The sequence below is a fragment of the Hyla sarda genome, chromosome 9 (assembly GCF_029499605.1).
Source record: "Hyla sarda isolate aHylSar1 chromosome 9, aHylSar1.hap1, whole genome shotgun sequence".
Lineage (NCBI taxonomy): Eukaryota > Metazoa > Chordata > Amphibia > Anura > Hylidae > Hyla > Hyla sarda.
Genome location: NC_079197.1, coordinates 5,307,124 through 5,334,642, shown reverse-complemented (window position 1 = coordinate 5,334,642; position 27,519 = coordinate 5,307,124). Strand labels below are relative to the sequence as shown.

The 27,519-nt window shown below is 45.2% G+C and overlaps 1 protein-coding gene across 2 annotated transcripts in view; it reads left to right on the top strand.

The window, feature by feature from the left end:
- Positions 1–227: 227 nt before the first annotated feature.
- TSC1 (TSC complex subunit 1) overlaps positions 228–27,519 on the top strand; it is a 49,133-nt gene continuing 21,841 nt past the window's right edge. Inside the window, exons 1-10 of one of the 2 annotated variants that reach the window (XM_056539407.1) lie at positions 228–469; positions 8,318–8,505; positions 12,489–12,592; positions 13,705–13,857; positions 15,627–15,771; positions 18,700–18,854; positions 22,077–22,150; positions 24,753–24,919; positions 26,558–26,664; positions 27,307–27,431. In XM_056539407.1, coding sequence (XP_056395382.1) covers positions 8,400–8,505; positions 12,489–12,592; positions 13,705–13,857; positions 15,627–15,771; positions 18,700–18,854; positions 22,077–22,150; positions 24,753–24,919; positions 26,558–26,664; positions 27,307–27,431 — 1,136 coding nt within the window. In that variant the 5' untranslated portion in view covers positions 228–469; positions 8,318–8,399. Of the gene's footprint in view, positions 535–8,317; positions 8,506–12,488; positions 12,593–13,704; positions 13,858–15,626; positions 15,772–18,699; positions 18,855–22,076; positions 22,151–24,752; positions 24,920–26,557; positions 26,665–27,306; positions 27,432–27,519 lie in introns of both variants that reach the window. The other variant, XM_056539408.1, reaches the window with a different exon arrangement.

Here is a 27,519-nt window from a genome sequence, read left to right as displayed (position 1 = left end):
AATCTCCCCTATAGTGTTGTGTTTTTCCCCTTTTGCACTTAGTTTGCCCCGGGGTGGAGTTCCCCTTTAATTCCTCGGACACTGACAGCTCCTGTCACCTCTGACACTTCTCCAGTCACGTGCTCGCCCTGACCCCGCCCCCTGCTAAGACTTTTATAGCCTTCCAATGACGTCATCGCAGCTGTGTAGATCCGGCGCTGTAAATCACGAGTTATGCTGGTGCCCTTACCGGTATCCTTCCGCGATATTCACTCACAAGATAACTTTTCCCTAGCGGCTGCTTTCAGCCTCGGAGAACACGCAAATATCATAAAGCCCTGAGGACAGACGGGAAAGGTTTGCAGCAAGACGAAGCCGGTAAGGGAGAGGGAACGGCTGGACGGGACTATTTTATCTAGTAGGCGGAAGGAAACTGACGGAAGAGGGCGGCACTGCAACGCAAGATGGCGGCGCCCTGAGGAGCTGTGAGGTAAACAGGCTGCCTGTGTGTGGGGGGACGGACACGGAGGCGGCTGGGCTGGCCGGAGATCCGCGGTGAGGAGCCGGGAGTGGGGCCGGGGACAGGGGCGGTCATGTCTGCTGCAGCCGGGGGACTCTGTCAGCCTGCACGGGAGGGGGTGTTACTTGGTTCAGTCCTACTTGTTAATTATCACCACTTTCAGCCCCCGCCCCCTATAACATTATGGTATGTTCCTGATTTATCTCTATGTAAAATCCTGATGTAAAACTCTCCATAGAAGTGACTGGGATGAGTATGAAGCCGCTTTACCTTGTGTATTGGGAAGAATTGGCGCCGTATGGGGTCGGATAATTTGGTATAATATGCGGTAAGGTTTTGTGGAGCGGCTCCTTTAAGAAAAATGGTGACACCGTGGTGGTGGTTGTGTCATTATTAGGATGGTGTCATATGGAATTCTCTACCGCTGCTTGCTGTCAGTGACTAGATCAGTGTTTCCCAACCAGTGTGCCTCCAGATGTTGCAAAACTCCCAGCATGCCCGGACAGCCAACGGCTACATGCTAGGAGGTGTAGTTTTGCATGTCAGAAATGCTCTGCTTTACTGCTGTATCTAATCCTGCCATGTGAGATACTGTCTGTACCGATGTATCTAATCCTGCCATGTGAGATACACTCTGCGGTACCACTGTATCTAATCCTGCCATGTGGGATATTCTGCTAGGGCACTGTATCATTTTCTATCATGTGGGATGCTCTCTGCTGTATCTAATCCTGCCATGTGGGATACCCTTTGTTATACCGCAGCATCTAATCCTATTGCTTGGAATACTCGCTGCTATAGTGCCGTATCCAATCCTATCACTTTAAATACACTCTGCTATTCCACTGTATCTAATCCTACCCAACAGCTGGAGGTGCAGAGACTGGATACTCTCCTCACCTAATACATCTTGCAGCTGAGGCTTTGTTACAGTGTATCCGTGTAGACAATCCCTGGGGAGCTTTACATTGATACACTTTAGGTTCTTATAATTGTATATATGTATACGGGGATGTATAACGGGTTCGTTTATAAATAGGCCGCCATATTAGAAATCTTATCTCTTTCCCTGTTATACACTGATCAGAACATAAAGGGAACACAATGTAACTCCAAGTCACTGACACTTGTGTGAGATCCCACTGTCCACTCAGGAAGAACACTGATTGACAATCAATTTCACATGGAACAGACAGCACGTGGAAATTATAGGCAATTAGCAAGACACCCCCAATAAAGGAGTGGTTCTGCAGGTAGTGACCACAGACCACTTCTCTGTTCCTATACTTCCTGGCTGATGTTTTGGTCACTTTTGAATGCTGGCGGTGCTTTCACTCTAGTGGTAGCATGAGACGGAGTCTACAACCCACACAAGTGGCTCAGGTAGTGCAGCTCATCCAGGATGGCACATCAATGCAAGCTGTGGCAAGAAGGTTTGGTGTGTCTGTTAGTGTAGTGTCCAGAGCATGGAGGCGCTACCAGGAGACAGACCAGTACATCAGGAGACATGGAGGAGGCCCTAGAAGGGCAACAACCCAGCAGCAGGACCGCTACCTCTGCCTTTTTGCAAGGAGTAGCAGGAGGAGCACTGCCAGAGCCCTGCAAAATGACCTCCAGCAGGACACAAATGTGCATGTGTCCACTCAAACGGTCAGAAACAGACTCCATGAGGGTGGTATGAGGGCCCGACGTCCACAGGTGGGGGTTATGTTTACAACCCAACACAGTGCAGGACGTTTGGCATTTGCCAGAGAACACCGAGATTGGCAAATTCACCACTGGCACCCTGTGCTCTTCACAGATGAAAGCAGGTTCACACTGAGCACGTGTGACAGACGTGACAGAGTCTGGAGACGCCGTGGAGAACGTTCTGCTGCCTGCAACATCCTCCAGCATGACCGGTTTGCCGGTGAGTCAGTAATGGTGTGGCATTTCTTTGGGGGGCCGCACAGCCCTCCATGTACTTGCCAAAGGTAGCCTGACTGCCATTAGGTACTGAGATGTGATCCTCAGACCCCTTGTGAGACCATATGCTGGTGCGGTTGGCCCTGGGTTCCTCCTAATACAAGACAATGCTAGACCTCATGTGGCTGGAGTGTGTCAGCAGTTCCTACAAGAGGAAGGCATTGATGCTATGGACTGGCCGCCCGTTCCCCTGAATCCGATTGAGCACATCTGGGAGGTCTCGCTCCATCCACCACAGACTGTCCAGGAGTTGGCGGATGCTTTAGTCCAGGTCTGAGAGGACATCCCTCAGGAAACCATCCTCCACCCCATCAGGATCATGCCCAGGCGTTGTAGGGAGGTCATACGGGCACGTGGAGGCCACACACACTACTGAGCCTCATTGGGACTTGTATTAAGGACATTACATAAAGTTGGATCAGCCTGTAGTGGGGTTTTCCTCTGTGATTTTGAGTGACTCCATATCCAGACCTCCAGGGGTTGATGATTTCCATTGATAATTTTTGGTGATTTTGTTGTCAGCGAATTCAACTATGTAAAGAGGAAAAGATTTCATACAATTCATTCATTCAGATCTAGGATGTGTTATCGCAGGGTTACCTTTTATTTTTTTGAGCAGTGTATATGGCAGCCCGGATGTACACCACTGTTGTAGGAATTCAGACTTGTAATAATTGGGGCTCAGTGCGGTCGGCCAGGATAGTGAATTCGCTATAGTTGAAGAAGCACAAACAACATATTGTGATCCAGCAACGCGGTTCTGCCACCAGCTTCAGGAAGAATTCCATTGCTAGTGTGGGTTATGTTTATTTTATACCTAACACAAAGGGAGGGTTTACAAAGCCACGCCCACATTCCCTTCAAAGCCACGCCCACATACACGCTACAAAGCCACGCCCACACACCCTACATAGCCACACCCACATACATAGTTAGCATTAGGTTACAAGGCTATTATTAAAGGGGTACTTTGGCGCTTAGACATCTTATCCCCTATCCAAAGGATAGGGGATAAGATGCCTGATCGCAGGGGTCCCGCCGCTGGGGACCCCCGTGATCTTGCACGCAGCATCCCAGTTAAAATCAGTCCCCGGAGTCTGATTACCGGCGACCACGGGGCAGGCGGCGTGTGACGTCAGGCCTCCGCCCCTCAATGCAAGCCTATGGGAGGGGGTGTGACACCCTCTCCCATAGGCTTGCATTGAGGGGGCAGAGCGTGAAATCACACGGGGGCGAAGGCGTGACGTCACACGCCGCCTGCCCAGTGGTTGCCGGTAATCAGACTCTGGGGTGCTGCGTGCAAGATCACGGGGGTCCCCAGCGGCGGGACTCCCGCGATCAGGCATCTTATCCTCCTATCCTTTAGATAGGGGATAAGATGTCTAAGCACCGGAGCACCCCTTTAAGCCTACAGAAGATATGACACCTCCATGTGCCATCAATAACCACCACATCTGCAGCTATGGTGCCCAGTCCACAGCACATGAATCTACGCCATATCGCACAATATGAATCCAATGTGACAACTTAATATTTCCACGACCCCAACCAAACCACGGCCGGAATGACACCCTGTGGCTTCTGCTAGGTAATGGCGGTCTATGGATATGTTTACCATATACACCAGGATCTGCATACACTAAACTGAAAATTGTCTTAAAGGAGTAGTCCAGTCCTGAAAATCTTATCTCTTATCCTAAGGATAGGGGATAAGCTTCAGATCACGGGGGGGGGGGGGGGGGGGTCCGACCGCTTGGGCCTCCTGCGATCAGTACAGGGCCCCGGCAGCACGAAGCGGTGGCCGAGACACCCCCTCAATCCAGCGCTATGGCAGAGCTGTAGATTGCCGAAGGCAGCACTCTGATTCTGCCATAGGGGGCAGCGGCGTGTCAGCCGCTGCTTCGTGCGGTGGTGCCGAGGGGCCCCAGTGGTCGGACCCCCTGCGACCTGAACCTTATCCCCTATCCTTAGGATAAGGGATAGGTTTTTCAGGACTGGACTACTCCTTTAACTGCACTCATACATTGTAACAGACTATCAGGGCAGGGGAGAGGTTTGTGTTTGTGATTAGGATTGGATACAGTGATGATAAACCCTTATATGTGAGAATTGTATTGGGGGGGGGGGGGGGAAGATCTAATGATATGTAGCCACATTGTTATAATGATGACCCTGCGACAGGGATGATGGGGTTTATACCTCTGCTTTGTCTAACACCGGACTGTCAGTACTGGAGATTAGGGGGGGGATCCATCATGAAAATCAGCAGAGGGTATCACGCAAGATAGGATTGGATACAGTACAGTGGCTTGGCAGAGAGCATATGCCAGTGGTGTCCAAACTGTGGCCCTCCAGATGTTGCACAACTACAACACCCAGCATGCCCGGACAGCCAACGGCTGTCCGGGCATGCTGGGAGTTGTAGTTTTGCAACAGCTGGAGGTCCACAGTTTGGACACCACTGACAAATGACATATGATTGGATGCAGCTGCTAAAGATAGAGGATCCCACATGTTAGGCTTGGATACTGTGACTCAGCAGATGGTATTAGGATAGGCTTAGATACAGTGGCATAGCAGAAAGTGTCCCAGTGATAAGATCAGATACAGTAGTATATAAGAGTGTACCACGTCAGGATTGGCTACAGTGGCTCAGCAGACTGTGTAGGTTCACATGATTAGATACAGTGATACAGCAGAGTGCCTTACGTGAAGGGATGAGATATAAAGGGATTATCAGTGATGAGAAAAACAGATTTATTCCAGAAACAGTGCCACCCCTGTACTCAGGTTGTGTGTGGTATTACAACTACACTCTTCATTTCAATGGAACTGAGCTGCAATAAACACACACAACCTAAGAGTGTAGTTGTAATACCACATACAACCTGAGGAAAGGGGTGGCGCTGTTATTTGAAGATATTAGCTCTGTTTTTCTAATCTTGGCTACAGACAGTATCACAGATGGCAGGATTAGATACAGAGGTTCAGAACCCAGTACCACAGATGGCAGGATTAGATAGAGGTTCAGAACCCAGTACCACAGATGGCAGGATTAGATAGAGGTTCAGAACCCAGTACCACAGATGGCAGGATTAGATAGAGGTTCAGAACCCAGTACCACAGATGGCAGGATTAGATAGAGGTTCAGAACCCAGTACCACAGATGGCAGGATTAGATAGAGGTTCAGAACCCAGTACCACAGATGGCAGGATTAGATAGAGGTTCAGAACCCAGTACCACAGATGGCAGGATTAGATAGAGGTTCAGAACCCAGTATCACAGGTGGCAGGATTAGATAGAGGTTCAGAACCCAGTATCACAGGTGGCAGGATTAGATAGAGGTTCAGAACCCAGTACCACAGATGGCAGGATTAGATAGAGGTTCAGAACCCAGTACCACAGATGGCAGGATTAGATAGAGGTTCAGAACCCAGTACCACAGATGGCAGGATTAGATAGAGGTTCAGAACCCAGTACCACAGATGGCAGGATTAGATAGAGGTTCAGAACCCAGTACCACAGGTGGCAGGATTAGATACAGAGGTTCAGAACCCAGTATCACAGGTGGCAGGATTAGATACAGAGGTTCAGAACCCAGTATCACAGGTGGCAGGATTAGATACAGAGGTTCAGAACCCAGTATCACAGGTGGCAGGATTAGATAGAGGTTCAGAACCCAGTATCACACACAAGGCTAGATGGGGTGTCATGTCTGGTCAGACGCCCCCTTTACCCTCTTGTGCATTGTTTGTGCTGCACTCAATGAGTCGCCTCTTGCTCTATTTTCAATCCTTGATTCCAGGAAACCTATAGATAGAAGAGACGATGAGCGCTGGCAATAATGCGTGAGCACGGCCGGAGAGCGTCCATTATCAGCCGCTGCTCCTTGTCAAATCAAGGCAGAAGTTATCTGACAGATGTGGTGGTGGTGTCTGTTTCCAAGGACAACCAGACAAATTTTAGGGCCCTGTGTAGTTTGCGTTGAGAAGATAATGGTGATTTAGTCAGTCCTTATGACCTCAACAAGGTAAAAGCATAAGCAGATAGTGTTGTCATAGGGTCATACCTGCATAGTGATCTAAGGTTTACTCGATATCCTGATAAGATCAACAAGCAAAAATCAGACAGGCAGTGTTGTCATAGGTACACATGCATGCACATTGATGTTGGGGATTTACCTAATATCCCTTTTAGATCAGTGGGAAAGCACAGAGAGGAAGAACTGTCATAGGGAAATAAGTGTGACCAGTGATGTCTATTTGCTCGTCGTCACTATGAAGACACTGTGTAGGGCTAAAGCCCAGACAGGTAGTGTTGTCATAGGGACAACGCAGTATCCCTATAACCTCATTAAGCAAAGCTCATGCACAGACAGTGTTGTCATAGGCACGCATGCATGCACATTGATGTTGAGGATTTACTTAACCTCCATAATGAGAGCAGTCAGCAAGCACAGACTGGAGGAATTATCATAGGGACATAAATGTGGCCAGTGACATCTGTGATTTAGTTATGGTCTCTCTGAGGTCATTGAACAGGTCCAAAGCACCGACAGTTAGGTTTGTCACAGGGACATACCTGCATAATTGAGGTTAATTCAATATCCCTATAACCTCATCAAGCAAAGCCCAAGCACAGGCAGTGTTGTCATAGACTCACATGCATGCTCGTTTGGGATTTACTTGAGCAGTGTGCAAGCCCAGAGGGCGGAATTGTCATAGGGACATAAGTGTGACCAGTGACATCTGTGATTTACCAAGTGTCACTAAGACGACACTAAACTGGTCCAAAGCACAGACGGGTAGTGTTGTCATACGGATATACCTGCATAATATTTGAGGTTAACTCATTAGCCCTTTGACGTCTTCAAGCAAAGCCAAGCACAGGCAGTGTTGTCATAGGCACACATGCATTAACATCCCTGATGAGAGCAGTAAGCAGCCACAGAGAGGAGGAATTGTCATAGGGGCATAAGCGTGACCAGTCACTACTTCGATCTACCCAGTGTCACTGATGATTTTGTACAGGTCCAAAGCACAGACAGGTAGTGTTGTCATAGGCACACCTGCATACGTATTCATGGCCTAAGAAATCAAGGGGTAGGAATTGTCATAGGGACACAAGCAGGACTATTGACAGTATGTGGTCTACTCACTAGAACGACAGTAAGCAGGGCCAAAGCACTGTCAGGTAGTGTTGTCATAGGCACGCTATAACCATTGCGTTGCCCCCCCTTGTGTCAGGTGACCTGTGAGATATTTGGGAAAGCTGAGTGACAACCCGTGCGGCTGCTCTTTGTGGTTTCTATAAGAGTTGTCACGTACCTGTAATCCAGCCTTGCAATGGCGCCTCCTCTGGGAGAGCCTGGTACTGGAGCGATTTACATTGGCCTTGTTAGTTGTCACCCAGCTTTCCTGGAAGCAGATAGTTGTCTTTTGGTTTTTGGCAGTCTGTACTGATAAGATTATTCCCTATGGCAGTGTCTCCCAACCAGGGTGCCTCCAGCTGTTGCAAAACTACAACTCCCAGCATGCCCGGACAGCCAAAGGCTGTCCGGGCATGCTGGGAGTTGTAGTTTCGCAACAGCTGGAGAAGAACCCTGGTTGGGAAAAGTCCTATGGACATTGGAGGACCCTCATGTTGGTTGTTGCTGGTCACAGTGGTTGTTTCTGTCAGTGGTGACTGCCATAGTGCTGTACTTCACCTGTGATAAATCCATATTATTGATGGGCACGAAACGCCTGCGGTGCTCTGCCTGTAATAGAACAAGGTCAGACTAATGTCATTTATGTCTTTATTAGCCCAAGGAAGCCGAATGAACACTAAAAAAAAAAAATCTCTCATTGCAGTTTGGGGGAGGCACAGATGAGGACCCTGCTGTGACCTTTAACCTCCTGTGTCCCATCACCAGCACGCCCACCTGACAGCAGCATGGCCCATCAAATCAACGTGTGGGAGCATCTCTACCTGCTGGAGTCCACAGACCTGCAACAACTGGACGACATCCACAAGCTGATACGGGAGCAGCTCAGTTCAGGTATGTGTGGGCTGTGTCCTATACAGTGCTGCTCCAGAGCGCCTCCTACTGGTGGCCATTGGGTCCTACTTAAAGGGGTACTCCACTAGAGATTTGTATTATTATTTTTTTAATCAACTGGTGCCAGGAAGTTAAACGGATTTGTCAATGACTTCTATTAAAAAAATCTTAATCCATCCTGTACCAATCAGCTGCTGTATGCTCCACAGGAAGTTCTTTTCTTTTCGAATTTCCTTTCTGTCTGACCACAGTGCTCTCTGCTGACACCTCTGTCCATTTTAGGAACTGTCCAGAGTAGGAGAAAATCCCCATAGCAAACCTATGCTGCTCTGGACATTTCCTAAAATGGACAGAGGTGTCAGCAGAGAGCACTGTGGTCAGACAAAGGAAATTTGCAAAGAACTTCCTGTGGAGCATACAGCAGCCTGATAAGTCGGAAGGGTTAAGCTTTTTAAATAGAAGTAATGTACACATTTCTGGCACCAGTTGATTAAAAAAAAAAAAAAAAAAAATGTTTAACATTGGAGTACCCCTTTAATGCATGGATCTCTATCAGGGTGCATTTATAGCATACACCAACATATTTACCGATTACAGTGGTCTCCAGACTGTGGACCTGCTGCTGTTACAAAACTACAACTCCCAGCATGCTCAGACAGCAGTTACTGGGAATTGTAGTTTGTCAACAGCTGGTGGTCCAAAGGTTGGGGCTGCACATTGTATTCCATAGGAATACCATTTATTTTATTTATTTGTTTTTATGCCGCATATTTAAAAAATGCTGGAATGTGACGTGTTACTTATCCCGCTTTGAAAACGCATTTGTAATTCAGAATGCAGATTATCCAAATGGTATAAAGCGAATTTGTGTCAAGAACATCAACAAAATATATGCACTTTTTAATGGGGAAACAATGAGCAGGAAGGGTTAATTTAGGCATGAAATCTGTTTAAAGGGGGTACTCTGCTGCTCAGCATATGGAACAAACTGTTCCAGTTGCTGGAGCCAGCGCCGAGAGCTTGTGACATCATAGCCCCGCCCCCTTATGTCACGCCCCCTCCCCTCAATGCAAGTCTATGGGAGGGGGCGTGACAGTGGTCACGCCCCCTCCCATAGACTTGCATTGAAAGGGTGGGGCTATGATGTCACGAGCTCCCGGCCCCAGCAATTGGCAACAGTTTGTTCCAAATGCTGAGCAGCGGAGTACCCCTTTAATGTTCGCCACAACTTCCTGAGACTATCGCGGTCTGGGGATGGATTGGCCAGAAGTCCCCATAGACATGCGTGGGGCTTGTGGCGAATGCGTTTCGAGATCGGGAGTCTTTGGCTCAGAAGTGTTCGGCTTTTTTTTACATTACATTACAATGTATCACAATTTCATGTACATAAAATATTACAAAATTAGAACCCCCCCCAACAGAGACACAAAAATAAAATTAAAAAGCACACAAAATGTCACCACAATGCCCATCTCCAATTAAACTGCTTCATTTTTCTTTTTTGATTTTTATTGCTAAACACTTTTCATATTGCTTCACCCTTTCTATGAGATTTAACTAGTGCTGTAGATCGGGAGGATTTGGTGCAAACCATGATTTTATGATCAAATGTTTTGCTAACCTAAAAATTACTTAAATAAAATAACTTAAACAAACCATTCAACGGACTTTGCTCAATAAATTCCCCTAGTATTTCCATTCGCATTGATATTCCAAACGATGAGCAGCGGAGTACCCCTTTTAATGGACTCTTGTCTTTTTCCAACCTTATAAACTATGTAACTATGTAAAATACAGATTTTTTTTTTTTTACAAAGTAGAACTAGAGGGTGCAACCCTTGTAGACCAGTGCCCTTCAACCTGTGGCTCTCTGTTGAATAAATTCCATCTTTGCAACAATTGGATAGCTACACATGTAATGGGGGTCTTATTGCGGGTTTCGCCTTGTGGACACAGACAATTTTTCTTTCATCTATTTTTCTTTTTTTTTCTTTTCCATCCACAGCCATTTGAGGGCTCGTTCTTTCTGGGACATATTCTACTTTGCAATTGTGGCTTTTAAGTACAGGAACACCAAAGGCAGAAGTGGATCCAACTGGAGGGAGAAATATCAAGGAAGGGGTTATACTTCCCCCTTCCAGCTGGATCCACTTCTGTCTTTGGCACATATTATGTTGCAGATTTACTGCAGCAGATCTGAAAACGTGTTACCCTACCCTAAAATGAATCTGTCATCCGTATCACCCACACTAACCTATTAGTATAGAATTGTAGGTGAGGTGACACTGACAACTGTACTTAGTTTCCAGATCCATGCCTCAATTCCTTGTTTTTTTGAATATGTTAAAGGGGTACTCCGCCCCTAAACATCTTATTCCTTATCCCCTATCGTTTAGAAGGCCCTGTGCTTTGCTGGGGGCTCGTGATGTCATTGTGCAGCCACGCCCACTCAATGTAAGTCTATGGGAGAGGCGTGGCAGTCTCAAGGAGAGGGCGTGGCCGTGACGTCACGAGTCCCGGGTGCCACACCCAGCATTGTAAATGAACGCCAGGCACTGCACAGTGATTGTTGGGGTCCCAGCAGCGGGACCCCTGTGATTAGACTTCTTTATCCCCTATCCTTTGGATAGGGGATAAGATGTCTAGGGGCGGAGTACCCCTTTAATGAGGTATATTTGTGTATGTTTGGTGTTCCCAAGCCCCGGGTGCACAGTGCCGTCCGGCTTAAATCTTCATAGGAAAAGCTTCCTTCCATGTACTGAGGTTCCTATGCTGCAGAAAGGAGCTCCACTCTGCAGCCTTTCTCCGACCACAGGAGTCTCAAAGTGAAGTCTCTCTGCTTGCGCAAAAGATTTCACAGGGGAGAAGAGGGATGTATCTGCAGAGTGAACGCCCCCTGTTCACAAAGATAACTTATCAACATATTAAGAAAACCAAAAATTGAGGCACGTATGTGGGAATGATGGGGGAGATTTATCAAAACCTGTGCAGGGGAAAAGTGGCGCAGTTGCCCATAGCAACCAATTAGCTTGCTTATTTCATTTTACAAAGTCCTCGGAGAAGCGATCTGATTGGTTGTTAAGGGCAACTGCTCCACTTTTCCTCTGCACAGGTTTTGATTTAATCTTCTCCGGTAGGTGTATCTGTCGTCAGCATCACCCGCACTGCAAGTCTATAAAATAGGTTAGTCCGGGTAATACTAATGAGATTCCAATTAAGATGTTAATGACTGACATCAGTGTGGTCGCTGATGTCGGTCATTCACTGTGTCAGCTGCTGATCGCAGCCATCACTCACCATCTATAAAGCAAGCGTAGCTCCTGATCTCACCTCATAGCCTTACTGCTCATCATGACATACTTGTCCGATGTCACCAGGGGGTTAAAGGAAAGCTGTGAGACTAAGGTGTTTTTTTTTTTTTTTTTTTTTTTTTTATGTGGAGCAAGATGGCGCAGTTGCAGCCCGAAAGCAGCTGGAGTACCTCAGTTTGGGGAACACTGATTTTGAGAATGCAGTAGTGCCCTCTATTTCCACTCAATATAATAGATCCAACAATATAATAGATCAGTGTTTCCCAACCAAAGTGCCTCCAGCTGTTGCAAAACTACAACTCTCAGCATGCCCGGACAGCCGAAGGCTGTCCGGGCATGCTGGGAGTTGTAGTTTTGCAACAGCTGGAGGCACCCTGGTAGGAAAGCACTGTACTAGACACTCTTAGCCTTGGCTGTATGAGGCCTGATTGATACACATGATGCTTATACCTCGAGAGCTTCCCTGGAGCATATGCCAACTTATACTGTAAACTGCAGTGTGAATGGTCCCTTAACCGTGTGATTTCGGTGGGGGTTCGTGCAAGGCAAAGCTGATAGCACAGACTCCATAGACTTCTAGTCTTTATTACTGATCTCCTCCGTGTGCCGCCATATGGTGCACAAGTAAGCGTGAATAATAACTTATGTCCTGTTTGGGTCTCTTCATCCTAGATCGCTCTCCGGTCCTTGTTCACAATCTGGTGGATCATTACCTGGAAAATAATTCTGAGCAAGCAATGTTAATCCTTTCTCTGGTACAAGAGCCGCATGACAAGGTGAGAGAGAAATCCTTTGTGTGTGCTATGACTTTACTTAAAGGGGTACTCCGCTGCTCAGCGTTTGGAACAAACTGTTCTGAACACTGGAGCCGGTAGCTTGTGATGTCATAGCACCGCCCCCTCAATGCAAGTCTATGGGAGGAGGCCTTACGGCTGAGGGGGGTGGGGCTATGACATCACGAGCACCCGGCTCCAGCATTCGGAACAGTTTGTTCCAAACACTGAGCAGTGGAGTACCCCTTTAAAGGGGTATTACAATTTTCAGCTGGTCTTCTATCCTATGGATAAGCTGATTGGTGGGCGTTCGACTGCAGGTGCCCATGCCGATCCTAGGGAGAAAATTGTCCCCACCCCGGAAGCAAGAGAGTACACTGCACCTGCACAGCCACCACTCCTTTTACCCTTTATGGCGCCACCGAACAACTTTAGCGATCAGAAACCTTTAACCCCTTTGAGAATAAATGGAGCAGTGACCCTGCAGACAATTATGTCCCCGCTCTTGTTCTTGTGATTGTGTGTGGGGGGGGGGGGGGGGCAGTAGTCAGCTTGTAATTCCCTATTCTGACTGCTGTGTCTGATCACCCCAGGGGGGGGGGGGGGGGTGAGGGGGTTTTTTGGGGGTGCGAGCACTGGAAAACTATTTCTGGAGCACTGGGACACTATTTCCTGCATGGGGCCCTGACTCTGGCACGGCTCTCCCATGCAGGAGGCGTGTCGGCTGCAGCATGACGCCATGGCCGACACGCCTCCTCCATATATCTCTATGGGAGAGGGATAGAGCTGTATGGGGGGGGGGGGCGTATTAGCCAGCGTACAGCAAGGCAATTCCCGGGCCCCGTACGGGAGATCGCGGGGGTCCCAGCGGATGAGACACTTATCCCTTATCCTGTGGATTGGGGATATGTTTTTCACTGCAGATCTCCTTTGAGCGATGGTTACACTGTTCCTGGAGGGGTATGTATACTTTTTAGAGCAAATTTTTTGGGGGTACCTGCTCCAAGTTATAAGTATTATTTATTCCTAAACTGATGATTGGTTGGTTGTGTGTTTTTTCAGCTGTGTGAAATAATTAAAAAATAATTCAGCATCTCCTCCTTTCTTCTAAACAGCACTTATTGGATAAGATAAATGAATATTTAGGTAAAGCAGCCACTCGTTTACCAACCCTGACACTACTGGGCCATGTGATTCGTCGTCAGCCATCTTGGAAGCACAAGTTATCACAAGCACCTGTCCTGCAGTCCCTGTTAAAGTGTCTTAAGGTATTTTCATATTAAATGTTATATCCTACCATACAGTATACCCTAAATATCTGCTGACAGGTCCGCTTTAGGTGTGTGTTTTTGTTTTGTTGTTTTCTTTTTTTTTAGTTAAAAAAATAAATACAACTAGCAATCTGCTGCAATGGCTAGCTTTATTTAAAGGGGTATGCTAGGAAAGTACATATATGTATATAAAATCATTGCTGCTCTGCTCGGCCAGCTAGCTCACTGAGAGCAGCCCCCACCCTCCTACTCTTAGCAGCTGAGAGAGGTTCAGTGTCTGATTGGCTGAGACTGCACACACCTCCCAGTTCTCTGCACTAAAGAGAGTATGACTCATCAGTGTAGCACAGATAAACCACATGGTCTGTGTGTCTCAGGTGGGGGCTGCTTTCAGAGAGTGATTTGGACAGACAGCGTGGATGGCTGGATGGTGTCATTCCCTCACTTCAGGCATGTAAGTGACAACCAAAGAGGGTAAACTGCTCTATATAGCTAATAAATTATATTTAGACAATTAAATAGGTTGATGAGAGGAAAAGGATTGGCTGTGGGTTTAGTTTCCCGGAGTACCCCTTTAAATGAATTATGATGTTTGCAATTTTCTGCTCATCTGGTTTTCCAGGAGCTCCTCTGTGAAGAGACTGTAAAAATCTGCACTAAATTCTTCATTCTCAAATCCCCACTGATTAGGGAATTGTCTTAGGAAAATAACTCCTTTCAAAAGATCAGCTGATCACTGTAGGTTTGGATTCTCTGGCCCAGTGATCAGCTGTTGTCACCCAGGAAAGCCCGACTACACATTTCTCCTGCAGGGGCCACAAGAGGGGAGCTGGCTTTACAGGGTTACCATTGAAGTGAGTAATAGTTCATGTAATGCAGTGGTTTCCAACCAGGGTGCCTCCAGCTGTTGCAAAACTACAGCTCCCATCATGCCCGGACAGCCAAAGGCTGTCCGGGCATGCTGGGAGTTGTAGTTTTGCATAAACTTGAAGTACCCTATTTGGGAAACACCGGTGCAATGTATAATAAGGCTCAGCCGGTCTATTCTGGGACCTTTTAGGTCGTGTTCACAATGGGAGAAATGTGCAGAATGTCCGCACATTTGACTAATCGAGCAGACACTTTGACCGCGTCGTCTCATAGACTGCAATGTATTTGTGGACTCCACAGAAAGCATAGACATGTCTATCCTCTCTGCGGGTGCAGGAATCGAAATTTCCGTGACAGAAAGACCTAGCATGGGGGGGGGGGGGGGAGGGATATGTTGGATTGTTTTGTATGTCTTTTATTATGAAAATGTGTTCAATAAAAATTTTCTGATTTAAAAAAAATAAATAAAATCTAGCATGGAAATTCTGCCGAACCAACAGTGCAGCAGAATTTAATTGAATTCAATTGGACTCTGCTGCAATATAATATCCGCACAGATTCCACTGTGTGAATATTCTCTTAGGGAGACACTAAACAGGTTAAAACCCCCCCCCCCCCCTTTTATATATTGTATATAGTAGTGTTATCCTAACAGTGGCTTTCCAGTTGTTGCAAAACTACAACTACCATCGTTTCCCCACAGCCCGTGGCTCTCATTGCATGCTGGGAATCAAAGTTTTGCAGCAGCTGGCGAGCCACAGGGCATGCTGGGAGTTGTAGCTCTGTGACATCTTGAGAGGCACAGGCTGGGAAGCGCTGGTATAAAGAAAATGAGAAAGATAAAATTGGTTGCAGTTTGTCCTAACCCTCTTCTCGCCCCTTGTTGTGTTTTACAGACAGACACAGATGTTGTCATTCTCACTACCGCAGTCCTAGTGTTAATCACTGTGCTGCCAATGATTCCGCAGTCCGGGAAACAGTATCTGCACGAGTTCTTTGATATTTTTGGCCGCCTGTCAGCCTGGTGCTTGAAGAACCCAGGTGAGGAGTTTAAAGCCTTTTTATTTCTCCTGTTCTCTCTTTCTCCAGGTTTAGTGTTGAAGCTTTGATTCTAATGACAGGCTATGAAATGTATGAATTTGGCACATCCAGCACGGCTATCATTCACTGTCACATGCGGCACAATGCGTCTTTGTTTCGCTGGTTTTGCAGAGAGCGATGGTAAAGTTGCATGCCCTGGCACTAAAGAGACGTTCTGGAGCTTTGCCGCTTTCTAAGTTTACACTTGGCTGCTGCATTTGGCAGAAGGGTTTGTAGTTGTATCTTTGGCTCGAAGGCTGAACTCGTAGGAGATATTCCCATCTTAGATGTTTATAGTATTACATGGTTGTGCCATAATGTCTAAAGGGTGGGGGCCAGTCCTCTAAAACATCACCTATTTGCAGTGACCAACATTCACCACTTCAGTCTGGCCTTTGGCAGGCTCTTTATTTCTCATGGATCTTATTGCAGGGTCACTGCAATGTGGGTATAGGTCCTTGCCACTAGGGGGCAACACTAGGTTTTGGCTCCATCTAGGCAGGCTATACCCCTCCTACCCACACTAGGCTGGCCTAGTGTCTGTAGGAAGCAGAAATGATTTGGGGGGGGGGGGGGGGGGTAGGTAGTCTTATTATTGATGAGCCATTAGGACAAGATGACAGTAAGCTCTCTCGTCTGACAGTGCTGCATTTACTAACTAATAAAGCGAACTATGCAAATAAAGCAGCGCACCAATCTTTGTGATTGTCTGTGGCCCGGGGCGACACAAATGATCACTGAATAATTTGTGCAGCCCTTAACTTAATCACGGTCGGCTGCACATCGCCTATCTACACAGGGCAATAGGCAGCCCGATTGCGGCAATTTAAATGGTTGCACAAAAGATCTAATTAGCCTAGTTATATATGAAGGTCATATCCCATGGAGAACTTTTTTCTGCCACTATGCCCGGGCTTCCAGAATATAATACAAATGGGATTGACCTGCCGCTGTTTCCTTAGTGTCCCTGTATCGCCTCTGCTGTCGTCTCCTTTCTGGTTGCCCGCCGGGGCTCAATGCACCACACTGCTGCTCAGCCTATTGCTGGCCAAGGCAGGACATCGTCACGGCCAGCGATTAGCTGACCCCCGGTGTGACGCCTTGACCACAAGAAACCAAAGGAAGACTGCAGTGCAGCACTGGAGTGGCGATGTCAGGGAAACAAGGGAGCGGCAGGTGAATCCTGTTTGTTTTTATATTCTGACAGCCTGGGCATAATGGCAGAACAAAAATTCTGTATGAGAAATTTCCTTTAGGGCAGGGTCACATGATCGCGCATCCGCAGGGTATTTGATGCTGCGGATGGGTTGCCGGCAGTCGCAGAGCTACGGCAGAGTGAGCTCCCTTCTGCTGTAGCCCTGTCCTTTGCGGGAAATCCACAGATATGAGCAGACACACAGAGCTACGGTAGCAACAGGGAGCTAGCTATGCCGTAGCTGGGTGACTGGCGACAGCACATCCGCAGTGTCAAATACGCTGCGGATAAGCGAACGTGCGAGACAACCAATTGCATGTTGATTGGTGAAAGGCACATGCTAAATTGTGCAATACATTGTCAAGTTTTGCGTCTACTTTTTCTTTCCTTTCTCTAGTGTATATGTATATAGCAGTTTTTCCCAAGCAGGGGGCCTCCAGTTGTTGCAAAACTACAACTCCCAGCATGCCCGGACAGCCGACGGCTGTCCGGGCATGCTGGGAGTTGTAGTTTTGCAACAGCTGGAGGCACCTTGGTTGTAAAACACTGACATATAGAAACACTACTTTGCAGATAATCCATATAGTCTTCATTAAAAAAAATTTGTGTGTCTAAGGCTAACCTTGTGCAGTCTGATCCTGATCCTGCAGTCGTACTCCCTTCCATCTGTTCGCTAATTCTTACTAACCTTCTAAGTGAAAGTTAAGTGGGTGACAGAACGAAGAAAATAAGACTGCGGGGTGGAAGCTAAGGCCACAGTGGGTTTGTTAGCGTCGAGATCTACTGAGGAGATGCAAAACAGGATTGCAAAATTAAAGGGATATGCCCCTGGAAAACATTAATATTATTATTATTATTATTAATAAATATATATATATATATATATATATATATATATATATATATATATATATATATATATATATATATATAAAAATAATTTTTATTTTTTTTTCTTATCAACTGGTGCCAGAAAGTTAAACAGATTTGTAAATTACTTCTATTAAAAAAATCTTTACCCTTCCAGTACTTTTGAGCAGCTGTATGCTACAGAGGAAATTCTTTTCTTTTTGAATTTCTTTTTTGTCTTGTCCACAGTGCTCTCTGCTGACACCTGATGCCCGTATTAGGAACTGTCCAGAGCAGCAGAAGACCCCCATTGCAAATCTATGCTGCTCTGGAGAGTTCCTGATACGGGCATCAGGTGTCAGCAGAGAGCACTGTGGACAGGACAAAAAAAGAAATTCAAAAAGAAAATAATTTCCTCTGTAGCATACAGCTGCTAAAAAGTACTGGAAGGGTAAAGATTTTTTAATAAGTCATTTACAAATCTGTTTAACTTTCTGGCACCAGTTGATTACATTTTTTTTTTTCTAACGGAGTACCCCTTTAATGCACAGTTTAGCATCCAAATTTAGAGCACTATAGATGTGCATAGGAGCAGTAGACTTTTATGCTGGGAGTTGTTGTTTTGCCACAGGTTAGGGGGGCACTGTAATAATCCATGCACAACCTTATAGACCCTGATATCTGCCATCAAAATGGGGCCTGCTCTACAACTGTTAATGCGATCTATATATAGGAGCCATTGATACGGTACATGGTGTTCTCTCTATTAATGTGTGTAGTGATTCCAGATTCCGAGGGACATGCATGTAGATTAATCACACATCTGTTGTTCCCTCTCCTGCCAGGTCGCGTAGCGGAGCCTTGCCTCGTCCATCTACATGCCAGCGTGTATGCACTTTTCCACCGCCTCTACGGGATGTATCCATGTAACTTTGTGTCCTTCCTCCGCTCCCATTACAGTATGAAGGAAAATCTGGAGACATTTGAAGAGATAGTAAAGGTAAAAAAAGAGCATCTGAAACCTGTAAAGCAATAACCTGTTAGGTTCAGTGTACGGGTATGTTCAGACATGGTGTATATGTGTATAAAGTTGCCCATAGCAACCAATAAGATCGCTTATTTAATTCTTAAAGGGTACCTTTCATCAAAAAAACTTTTGATATGTTATAGATTAATGTATGCATAATAACTTTCCAATAGCAGGTTATTAAAAAAAATATGCTTCTTTCTATTTAATTTTCCACTTTGAAAAAGTGACCACTAGGGGTCTCCCTACCAGTCCTTTTTTATAGATTTCAGACTCATGCAGGAGTCCTAAATCTCAGACTGTATCCGGAACACACACAAACTCGCCACTGCTCACTGCCAGGGATCTATAATATATAAAAAGTTTTTTTTGATGAAAGGTACCCTTTAAAGGGGTACTCCACTGGAAAACATTTTTATTTAAATCAACTGGTGCCAGAAAATTAACCAGATTTGTAAATCACTTCTATTTAAAAATCTTAATGCTTCCAGTACTTTATCAGCTGTAGTATTCTCCACAGGAAGTTCTTTTCTATTTGAATTTCCTTTCTGTCTGACCACAGTGCTCTCTGCTGACATCTCTGTCCATTTTAGGAACTGTCCAGAGCAGGAAAGGTTTGCTATGGGGGATTTGCTCCTACTCTGGACAGTTCCTAAAATGGTCAGAGGTGTCAGCAGAGAGCACTGTGGTCACGGAAAGGAAATTCAAAAAGAAAGGAACTTCCTGTGGAGCATACAGCAGCTAAGTACTGGAAGGGTTAAGATTTTTAAATAGAAGTAATTTTACAAATCGGTTAAACTTTCTGGCACCAGTTGATTAAAAAAAATATATAAATAAATAAAAAGTTTTCCAGTTACGTACCCCTTTAACCCCTTAAGGACTCAGCCCATTTTGGCCTTAAGGACTTTAATTTTTACGTTTTCATTTTTTTCTCCTCGCCTTCTAAAAATCATAACTCTTTTATATTTTCATCCACAGACTAGTATGAGGGCTTGTTTTTTGCGCGACCAGTTGTCCTTTGTAATGACATAACTCATTATATCATAAAATGTATGGCGCAACCAAAAAAACACTATTTTTGTGGGGAAATTAAAACGAAAAACGGTTTTGTTTTCACGCCGTACAATTTATGGTAAAAATGACGTGTGTTCTTTATTCTGAGGGTCAATACGATTAAAATGATACCCATTATTATATACTTTTATATTATTGTTGCGCTTAAAAAAAAAATCACAAACTTTTTAACCAAATTAGTACGTTTATAATCCCTTTATTTTGATGACCTCTAACTTTTTTATTTTTCCGTATAAGTGGCGGTATGGGGGCTCATTTTTTGCGCCATGATCTGTACTTTTTTTTTTGATACCACATTTGCATATAAAAAACTTTTAATACATTTTTTATAATTTTTTTTTTTTAATAAAATGTATTAAAAAAGTAGGAATTTTGGACTTTTTTTTATTTTTTTTCGTTCACGCCGTTCACCGTACGGGATCATTAACATTTTATTTTAATAGTTCGGACATTTACGCACGCGGCGATACCAAATATGTCTATAAAAAAAGTTTTTTACGCTTTTTGGGGGTAAAATAGGAAAAAACGGACGTTTTACTTTTTTATTGGGGGAGGGGATTTTTCACTTTTTTTTTACTTTTACATTTTTTTACAATTTTTTTTTACACTTGAATAGTCCCCATAGGGGACTATTCATAGCAATACCATGATTGCTAATACTGATCTGTTCTATGTATAGGACATAGAACAGATAAGTATTATCAGTCATCTTCTGCTCTGGTCTGCTCGATCACAGACCAGAGCAGGAGACGCCGGGAGCCGCACGGAGGAAGGAGAGGGGACCTCCGTGCGGCGTTATGAATGATAAATCGCGAACTGCCGCAGATGCCGGGATCTGTATTGATCCCGGCACCTGAGGGGTTAATGGCGGACGCCCGCGAGATCGCGGGCGTCGGCCATTGCCGGCGGGTCCCTGGCTGCGATCAGCAGCCGGGATCAGCCGCACATGACACGGGCATCGCTCCGATGCCCCCGGTTATGCTTAGGACGTAAATGTACGTCCTGGTGCGTTAAGTACCACCTCACCAGGACGTACATTTACGTCCTGCGTCCTTAAGGGGTTAACAAGGCTTCTGTCCAGACATTTGTAAAGCTTAGATTGCACCAGATCTTAATCCTGAGACCCGCTGCGTTCCTGAGTTATAACCCTGTGAAGTGCACAATAGCGTTCACTTCACTCCTGGGCTGTCGATCAAATCTGACTTTCATTGCATAAGTATATGGCAGTGTTTCCCAACCAGGGTGCCTCCAGCTGTTGCAAAACTACAACTCCCAGCATGCCTGGACAGCCGGAGGCACCCTGGTTGGGAAACACTGCCGTAGGGAATAATCTTATAAGTACAGACTGCCCAAAAACAAGACAACTATCAGTTGTCACCCAGCTTTCCTGGAATCAAACAAGGCCAATGTAATTGCTCCAGTACCAGGCTTTCCCAGAGGAGGCGCCAATGCAGTGCTTGATTACAGGAAAGCGACAACTCGTATAGAAACCATAAAAGCAGCCACACTGGTTGTCACTCGGCTTTCCCAAATCTTTAACAGGTCACCTGACACAAGGGGTGCTACACAATGGTTATAGCATGCCTGAGACCCGCTGCGTTCGTGAGTTATAACCCTGTGAAGTGCATGGCAGCGTGCACTTCACTCCTGGGCTGTCTATCAAATCTGACTCTTTCATTGCATTAGTATATGGCACTGTTTCCTTACCAGGGTGCGTCCAGCTGTTGCAAAACTACAACTCCCAGCATGCCCGGACAGCCAAAGGCTGTCCGGGCATGCTGGGAGTTGTAGTTTTGCAACAGCTGTAGGGAAACACTGGTCTAAAGAGTGAAAGTCATATAGGGCGGCTGGCCAGGGGGTGAAGAGCACTGTCAGAAGTTTTTACAAATGAAACTATAATGTTTATTTCAAAGCTGAGCTGTGATTGGTTACTGTGAGCAAAACAAAACCATTTTGGTTTTTTAGGCACATTGATGAATCCGGGCACTCATATTTGGTTTTAACAAAATTCCCTAATAACGCTTGCCTTACTGAATCAGGTCTTTTTTAGTCCCCTGGAAGATCTTTTTGTAACCACAAATTATTTTTATAATTTTTTTTATTTTTATTTTTGTTTTACAGCCAATGATGGAACATGTTCGTATTCATCCAGAGCTTGTCACAGGTTCCAAAGACCACGAATTGGACCCAAGCAGGTGCTTAATTTTCCTTTATTGTTCGCTAAATCTATTATCTAGTCTCCTGACAAGCCTTTATGGCCCCCACGGGCACTGATTAGGCCGATAAAGAAATATCCAGCCCTCCTGCAGTGCCCCATGGCTCCTCTAGCTTCAGAATGGGGTGGGCCCGATGGACACTGGTCAGTGACCTCTCCAGCTGTTCTTTTCCACTCCATTCTTTCACATATACAGGTGTTTGCGGCCATCAAATGTTGGGCTGATCCTGCTAAGTAAGGCTGGGTTCACATCACGTTTTTGCCATAATGTTTTCAATCCGTTTTTCTAAAGAAAACCGTATGGCAAAAAACGGATGGAACAGTATGGAAAAAAGTAAACCGTATGCGTTTTTAACCAGTATACTGTTTTTAAAAGTTCCGTCAGTTTTTATAGAAAAAAAAAACCCATACGTTTTTGAAAATGTTGTCCATTTTTAATGGGAGGGGTCTTGGGTGGGGACTTTAGGATTCAAATGCGCATGTGCAAAGTAAAAACGTATACGTTATTTCCCCGCATGGAACCGTATACATGTGCGTTTCCCATTGACGTCCATGTTAAAAAAAAAAAAAAAAAAAAAAAAAAAGGATGCGGTTGCAGTACGATTTTTAAACCGGAGACAAAATCGTGGTCAACCTGTACTGCAACCGCATATGTTTTTTTTTTTAACATGGACGTCAATAGGAAACGCACATTGAATCCTAAAGTCCCCACCCAAGACCCCTCCCATTAAAAATGGACAAAATTTTCAAAAACTTACGTGTTTTCTTTTCTATAAAAACTGACGGAACTGTATGCACTTTTTAAAACAGTATACTGTTTAAAAACGCATACGGTTTACTTTTTTCCATACTGTTCCATCTGTTTTTGTGCCATACGGTTTTCTTTAGATAAACGGATTGAAAACAGTATGGCAAAAAGGTGATGTCAACCCAGCCTAATGTGGGTGGGGGCCTCCCGACTCTATCCTGATGGCATATATTGGGGGAGACGGGTCAGATTGTTGTGTTTTAGCTGTCTTATCCTTTTTTGTTCTTGGGGAGATACGCTGCCACCAAAGGAGTCTGAGGGTGCGTTCACACGCTAGTAACTAGCAGCGGATTTTCCGATGAGAGAAATCCCGCTGCAAGTTATGCTACCATTCATTTGAATGGGTCCACGGATAGTCCGCAAATCTGACACTATTGCTGACTTTTGGGGACCCATTTAAATCAATGGTTGCATAACTTGCAGCGGGTTTCCCGCACTGGAAAATCCGCTGCTAGTTACTAGCGTGTGAACGCACCCTGAAGGTAGATTACCCCTTCTCCATAGAGAACACATGCATGCTCAGCCAACTATGTGTATGGGGCGAGTGTGCTGCTGAAACATGAATTTGGCTGCTATCTACAGATGTAGCAGAGTTACCAGTCAGACTTGCAGAGTTACTGCACTATGACTGACTGTTTAAGGGGTACTCCAGTGAAAAACTTTTTTTTATATCAATTGGCTCCAGAAAGTTAAAATAGATTTGTAAATTACTTCTATTAAAAAAATATTAATCCTACCAGTACTTATCAGCTGCTGAAGTTGAGTGGTTCTTTTCGGTCTGACCACAGTGCTCTCTGCTGACACTTTTGTCTGGCTCAGGAACTGTCCAGAGCAGGAGAGGTTTGCTATGGGGATTGGACAGACTGAAACAGAGGTGTCAGCAGAGAGCAATGTGGTCAGACTGGAAAGAACAACTCAACTTCAGCTGCTAAGTACTGGAAGGATTAAGATTTTTAAATAGAAGTAATTTACAAATCTGTAACTTTCTGGAGCCAGTTGATATAACAAAAAACAGTTTTTGATGGGAATACCCCTATAACTCTGCTGCATCCTCATATGTAGGTCTGTGCAAACACAGATCAGGCATAGTTACCAGTCAAGACTTGGTGGGTTAAAGGGGTACTCCGCTGCTTAGCGTTTGGAACAAACTGTTCCGAATGCTGGAGCCGGGAGCTCGTGATGTCATTGCCCCACCCCCTCATGTCATGCCCGCCCCCTCAATGCAAGTCTATGGGAGGGGGCGTGTCAGCCGTCACGCCCCCTTCCATAGACTTGCATTGAGGGGGCGGGGCTATGACGTCACTAGCTCCCAGCTCCAGCGTTCGGAGCAGTTTGTTTCAAACGCTGAGCAGCGGAATACCCCTTTAACACAACTAGATAAAGCACTATAACTCATTAGAATAGCCTTTACATTCATATTGCCGCTTAAAAAAAGTGGTAGTCTGAAACTATTTTGAGTGCTACTCAGGTTGCAGTAGAGACTAAGAACTACATTTATGATCCTAAGGAAATGATGATTTCATAGTTTAGCATTGCATTTGATATTTCATCATATCATTTAAGGCACAAAGCCGCAACTACACTGTTTACTTATGATGGTAAAAAAAGAAAGTTACAAGTAATCTCTCAACCATGGGAAAGAATCTGACCCTGTGGTGGTGGCGGCGGCGGCAATGCTGCATATTTGCCACCATTTGCACGTGACGCCATGTCCCCCTAACATTAGAATAATCTATCAAATATCCAGATCATTTTACTAGTTGTCTTGTTGCAGGTGGAAAAGGTTGGAAACTCATGACATAGTTGTTGAATGTGCCAAAATCTCTCTGGACCCCAATGAGGCTTCCTATGAAGAAGGCTACTCTCCCCTATCCTCCCGGCTTCGGCAAAGGCAACAGGATGCCGCCTCCAGCCCCTGCCCTGAGATCTGCAGCAACCATGGTGTGTACCTGGCACGGCTCTGCTTCAGTGAAGCTATAGGCTATGGGGTGTATGTGCTTAAATGGCATCTGTCTGCAGTTCTGAGCTATCATAGCCATCAAGATGAGTAAAAGGTACGCACATGTACTCTTGCATGACTGAGAACTGCTTTTAATGTCCCACCTTCCGGCTACTAAAGTGTCAAAGTAGTGGGATCTTTTCCTTCTGTGCCCTGGGCTGCTTGTAATGAGAGCCTCCCAAATCCCACCTTTCACCTATGGGTTGACAGGTCTAGCATCTGATTAGAAAACCACTAGGGCTGTCAATCATAGCTGGTAGGTGGAGCCATGGATGCTTTCTAGGGGGAGCTCGCTTTTCGGATGGAGAAGATCCCACCTTTTTGACACTTTAGGAGCTGGCGGCGAGGACCCTTAAAAAGCTGCTTTCTCATTCTTGCAAGCTGAACAGACTCTGTCTTCTGAAGGCTATTTAAAGGGGTACTCTGCTGGAAAACATTTTATTTATTTATTTATTTAAAATCAACTGGTGCCAGAAAGTTAGATTTGTAAATTACTTCTTTAAAAAAAAATCTTAATCCTTCCAATACTTATCAGCTGCTATATACTCCACAGGAAGTTCTTTTCTCTTTGAATTTCCTTTGTCTGACCACAGTGCTCTCTGCTGACACCTCTGTCCATGTCAGGAACTGTAGGTAAAACAGAAAAAAGACTTGCAGTGGCGCTGCCTTGGAGGTTGAAGAATCGAAGACGGATGCAGTAGGTATTAACCAGCATGTATTTTATTCATACATGCAGAGCAAAACGCGTTTTAAGGGTATATTCCCTCTTTTTCAGTTGCAAGAGGGAATGTACCCTTGAATCGCGTTTTGCTCTGCATGTATGAATAAAATACATGCTGGTTAATACCTACTGCATCCGTCTTCGATTCTTCAACCTCCAAGGCAGCGCCACTGCAAGTCTTTTTTTCTGTTTCACCTACGTTTGGACTTTACGACTCCTTAAAAGAGCCCGGTCGACTCTGCAGGCTGCAGCCGATGACCTCCGTTTTGCTACCCCTATGCCAAGGGGTTACATGCATAAAACCAAGGTTTGCCTAAGGTGAGCAACATACTACTTAGGGCACCTGGGACATACCAAGCCCACGGAATTACGCGAGGCGCTGCCCTCCATTTTTTTTACTCTTATTTCAATGTCAGGAACTGTCAAAAGCAGGATAGGTTTGCTATGGGGATTTGCTTCTACTCTGGACAGTTCCTGACATGGACAGAGTTGTCAGCAGAGAGCACTGTGGCCAGACTGGAAAGAACTACACAAATTCCTGTGGAGCATACAGCAGTTGATAAGTACTGGAAGGATTAAGATTTTTAAATTAGAAGTAATTTACAAATCTGTTTAACTTTCTGGCACCAGGTGAGTTAAAAAAAAAAAGTTTTCCAGTGGAGTTCCCCTTTGAGGCTGCCGACAATCATAAACGCTCAGAATTTCTGCCAGATTCCCTTTAAGCTTATTTATCACTGTACAGACTTAGGTTTAACAAGTGAAATGGATGCATTGTAAACTAATGGTTTGACTTTGAGCTGTTAAGGGTTGTAGGTATCACCACAGTATTGTAACCAATTTATCTTGACTCCATGTTTAGGAAGCAACTCCTCCACACCCTTTTCCACTCCTAGGGTTTGCACACAGGGGCCTATACTGCAGCATATTGGAAACCAAGCTTTCCGCCTGCAAGCAGAAACGGCACAGGTAGGTTGTGCTGGACAAATGTGCGGTCCCTAAATGCTTCCTGGATTCCAGAATACAAGATCAATTGACTATAGTAAGTCTGCCCTTAATGCCTGGGCTGTTCCTATTTACACATCCGGTCCATGGCCAATTGACCCACAGAGGGCGGTAGACTCTCCCTTGGTTTTCAGGTACTGTTTGTTTCAGTGGCTCATCCACACTTGCGTATTAAAATACATTTCAGATTTGCTTTTATTAAATTTTTATTAATACAGATGAACTCTTGCTTATAAAAATCACATATTGAAGTGGAAATAAAAATTACTTTTATGCAGAAAAAATGAATTCACCCATCTGTAGTAAGCAAGTGTGAATGAGGCCCAAGTCATTCTTGGGGTCATGATCTTCACTTGTATAGGCCAGAGCAGTGATTCCCAATCGGGGTGCCTCCAGCTGTTGCACAACTACAACTCTCAGCATGCTCGGACAGCCAAAGGCTGTCAGAGCATGCTGGGAGTTGTAGTTTTGCAACAGCTGGAGGCACTCTGGTTGGGAATCACTGGGCCAGAGTTATGTTTTGCAGGTCATAAATATTACATACACAATTTTATTTGAATAAAAACTTGCAAAAAATATATTTTTGTACATATTTTTGTCTACTAGGATTCTATGTGGAGCCCTTCCACCTTCTGCGGAATGTCAACACCCCCCAGCTCTCCGGTCGCCGCGCAGCCGGACACATCCCTGTTCTCTTCCCGTCCTGGAAAAGCTCTAAGCACACCTAGTAGGTTATGGAAAGTGCCTGGTTGTGTTGTTCACAGGGATACATCTAAAACTAGCAAATTTATCTTCCTACTCTTAGGCTAAATGGTGACT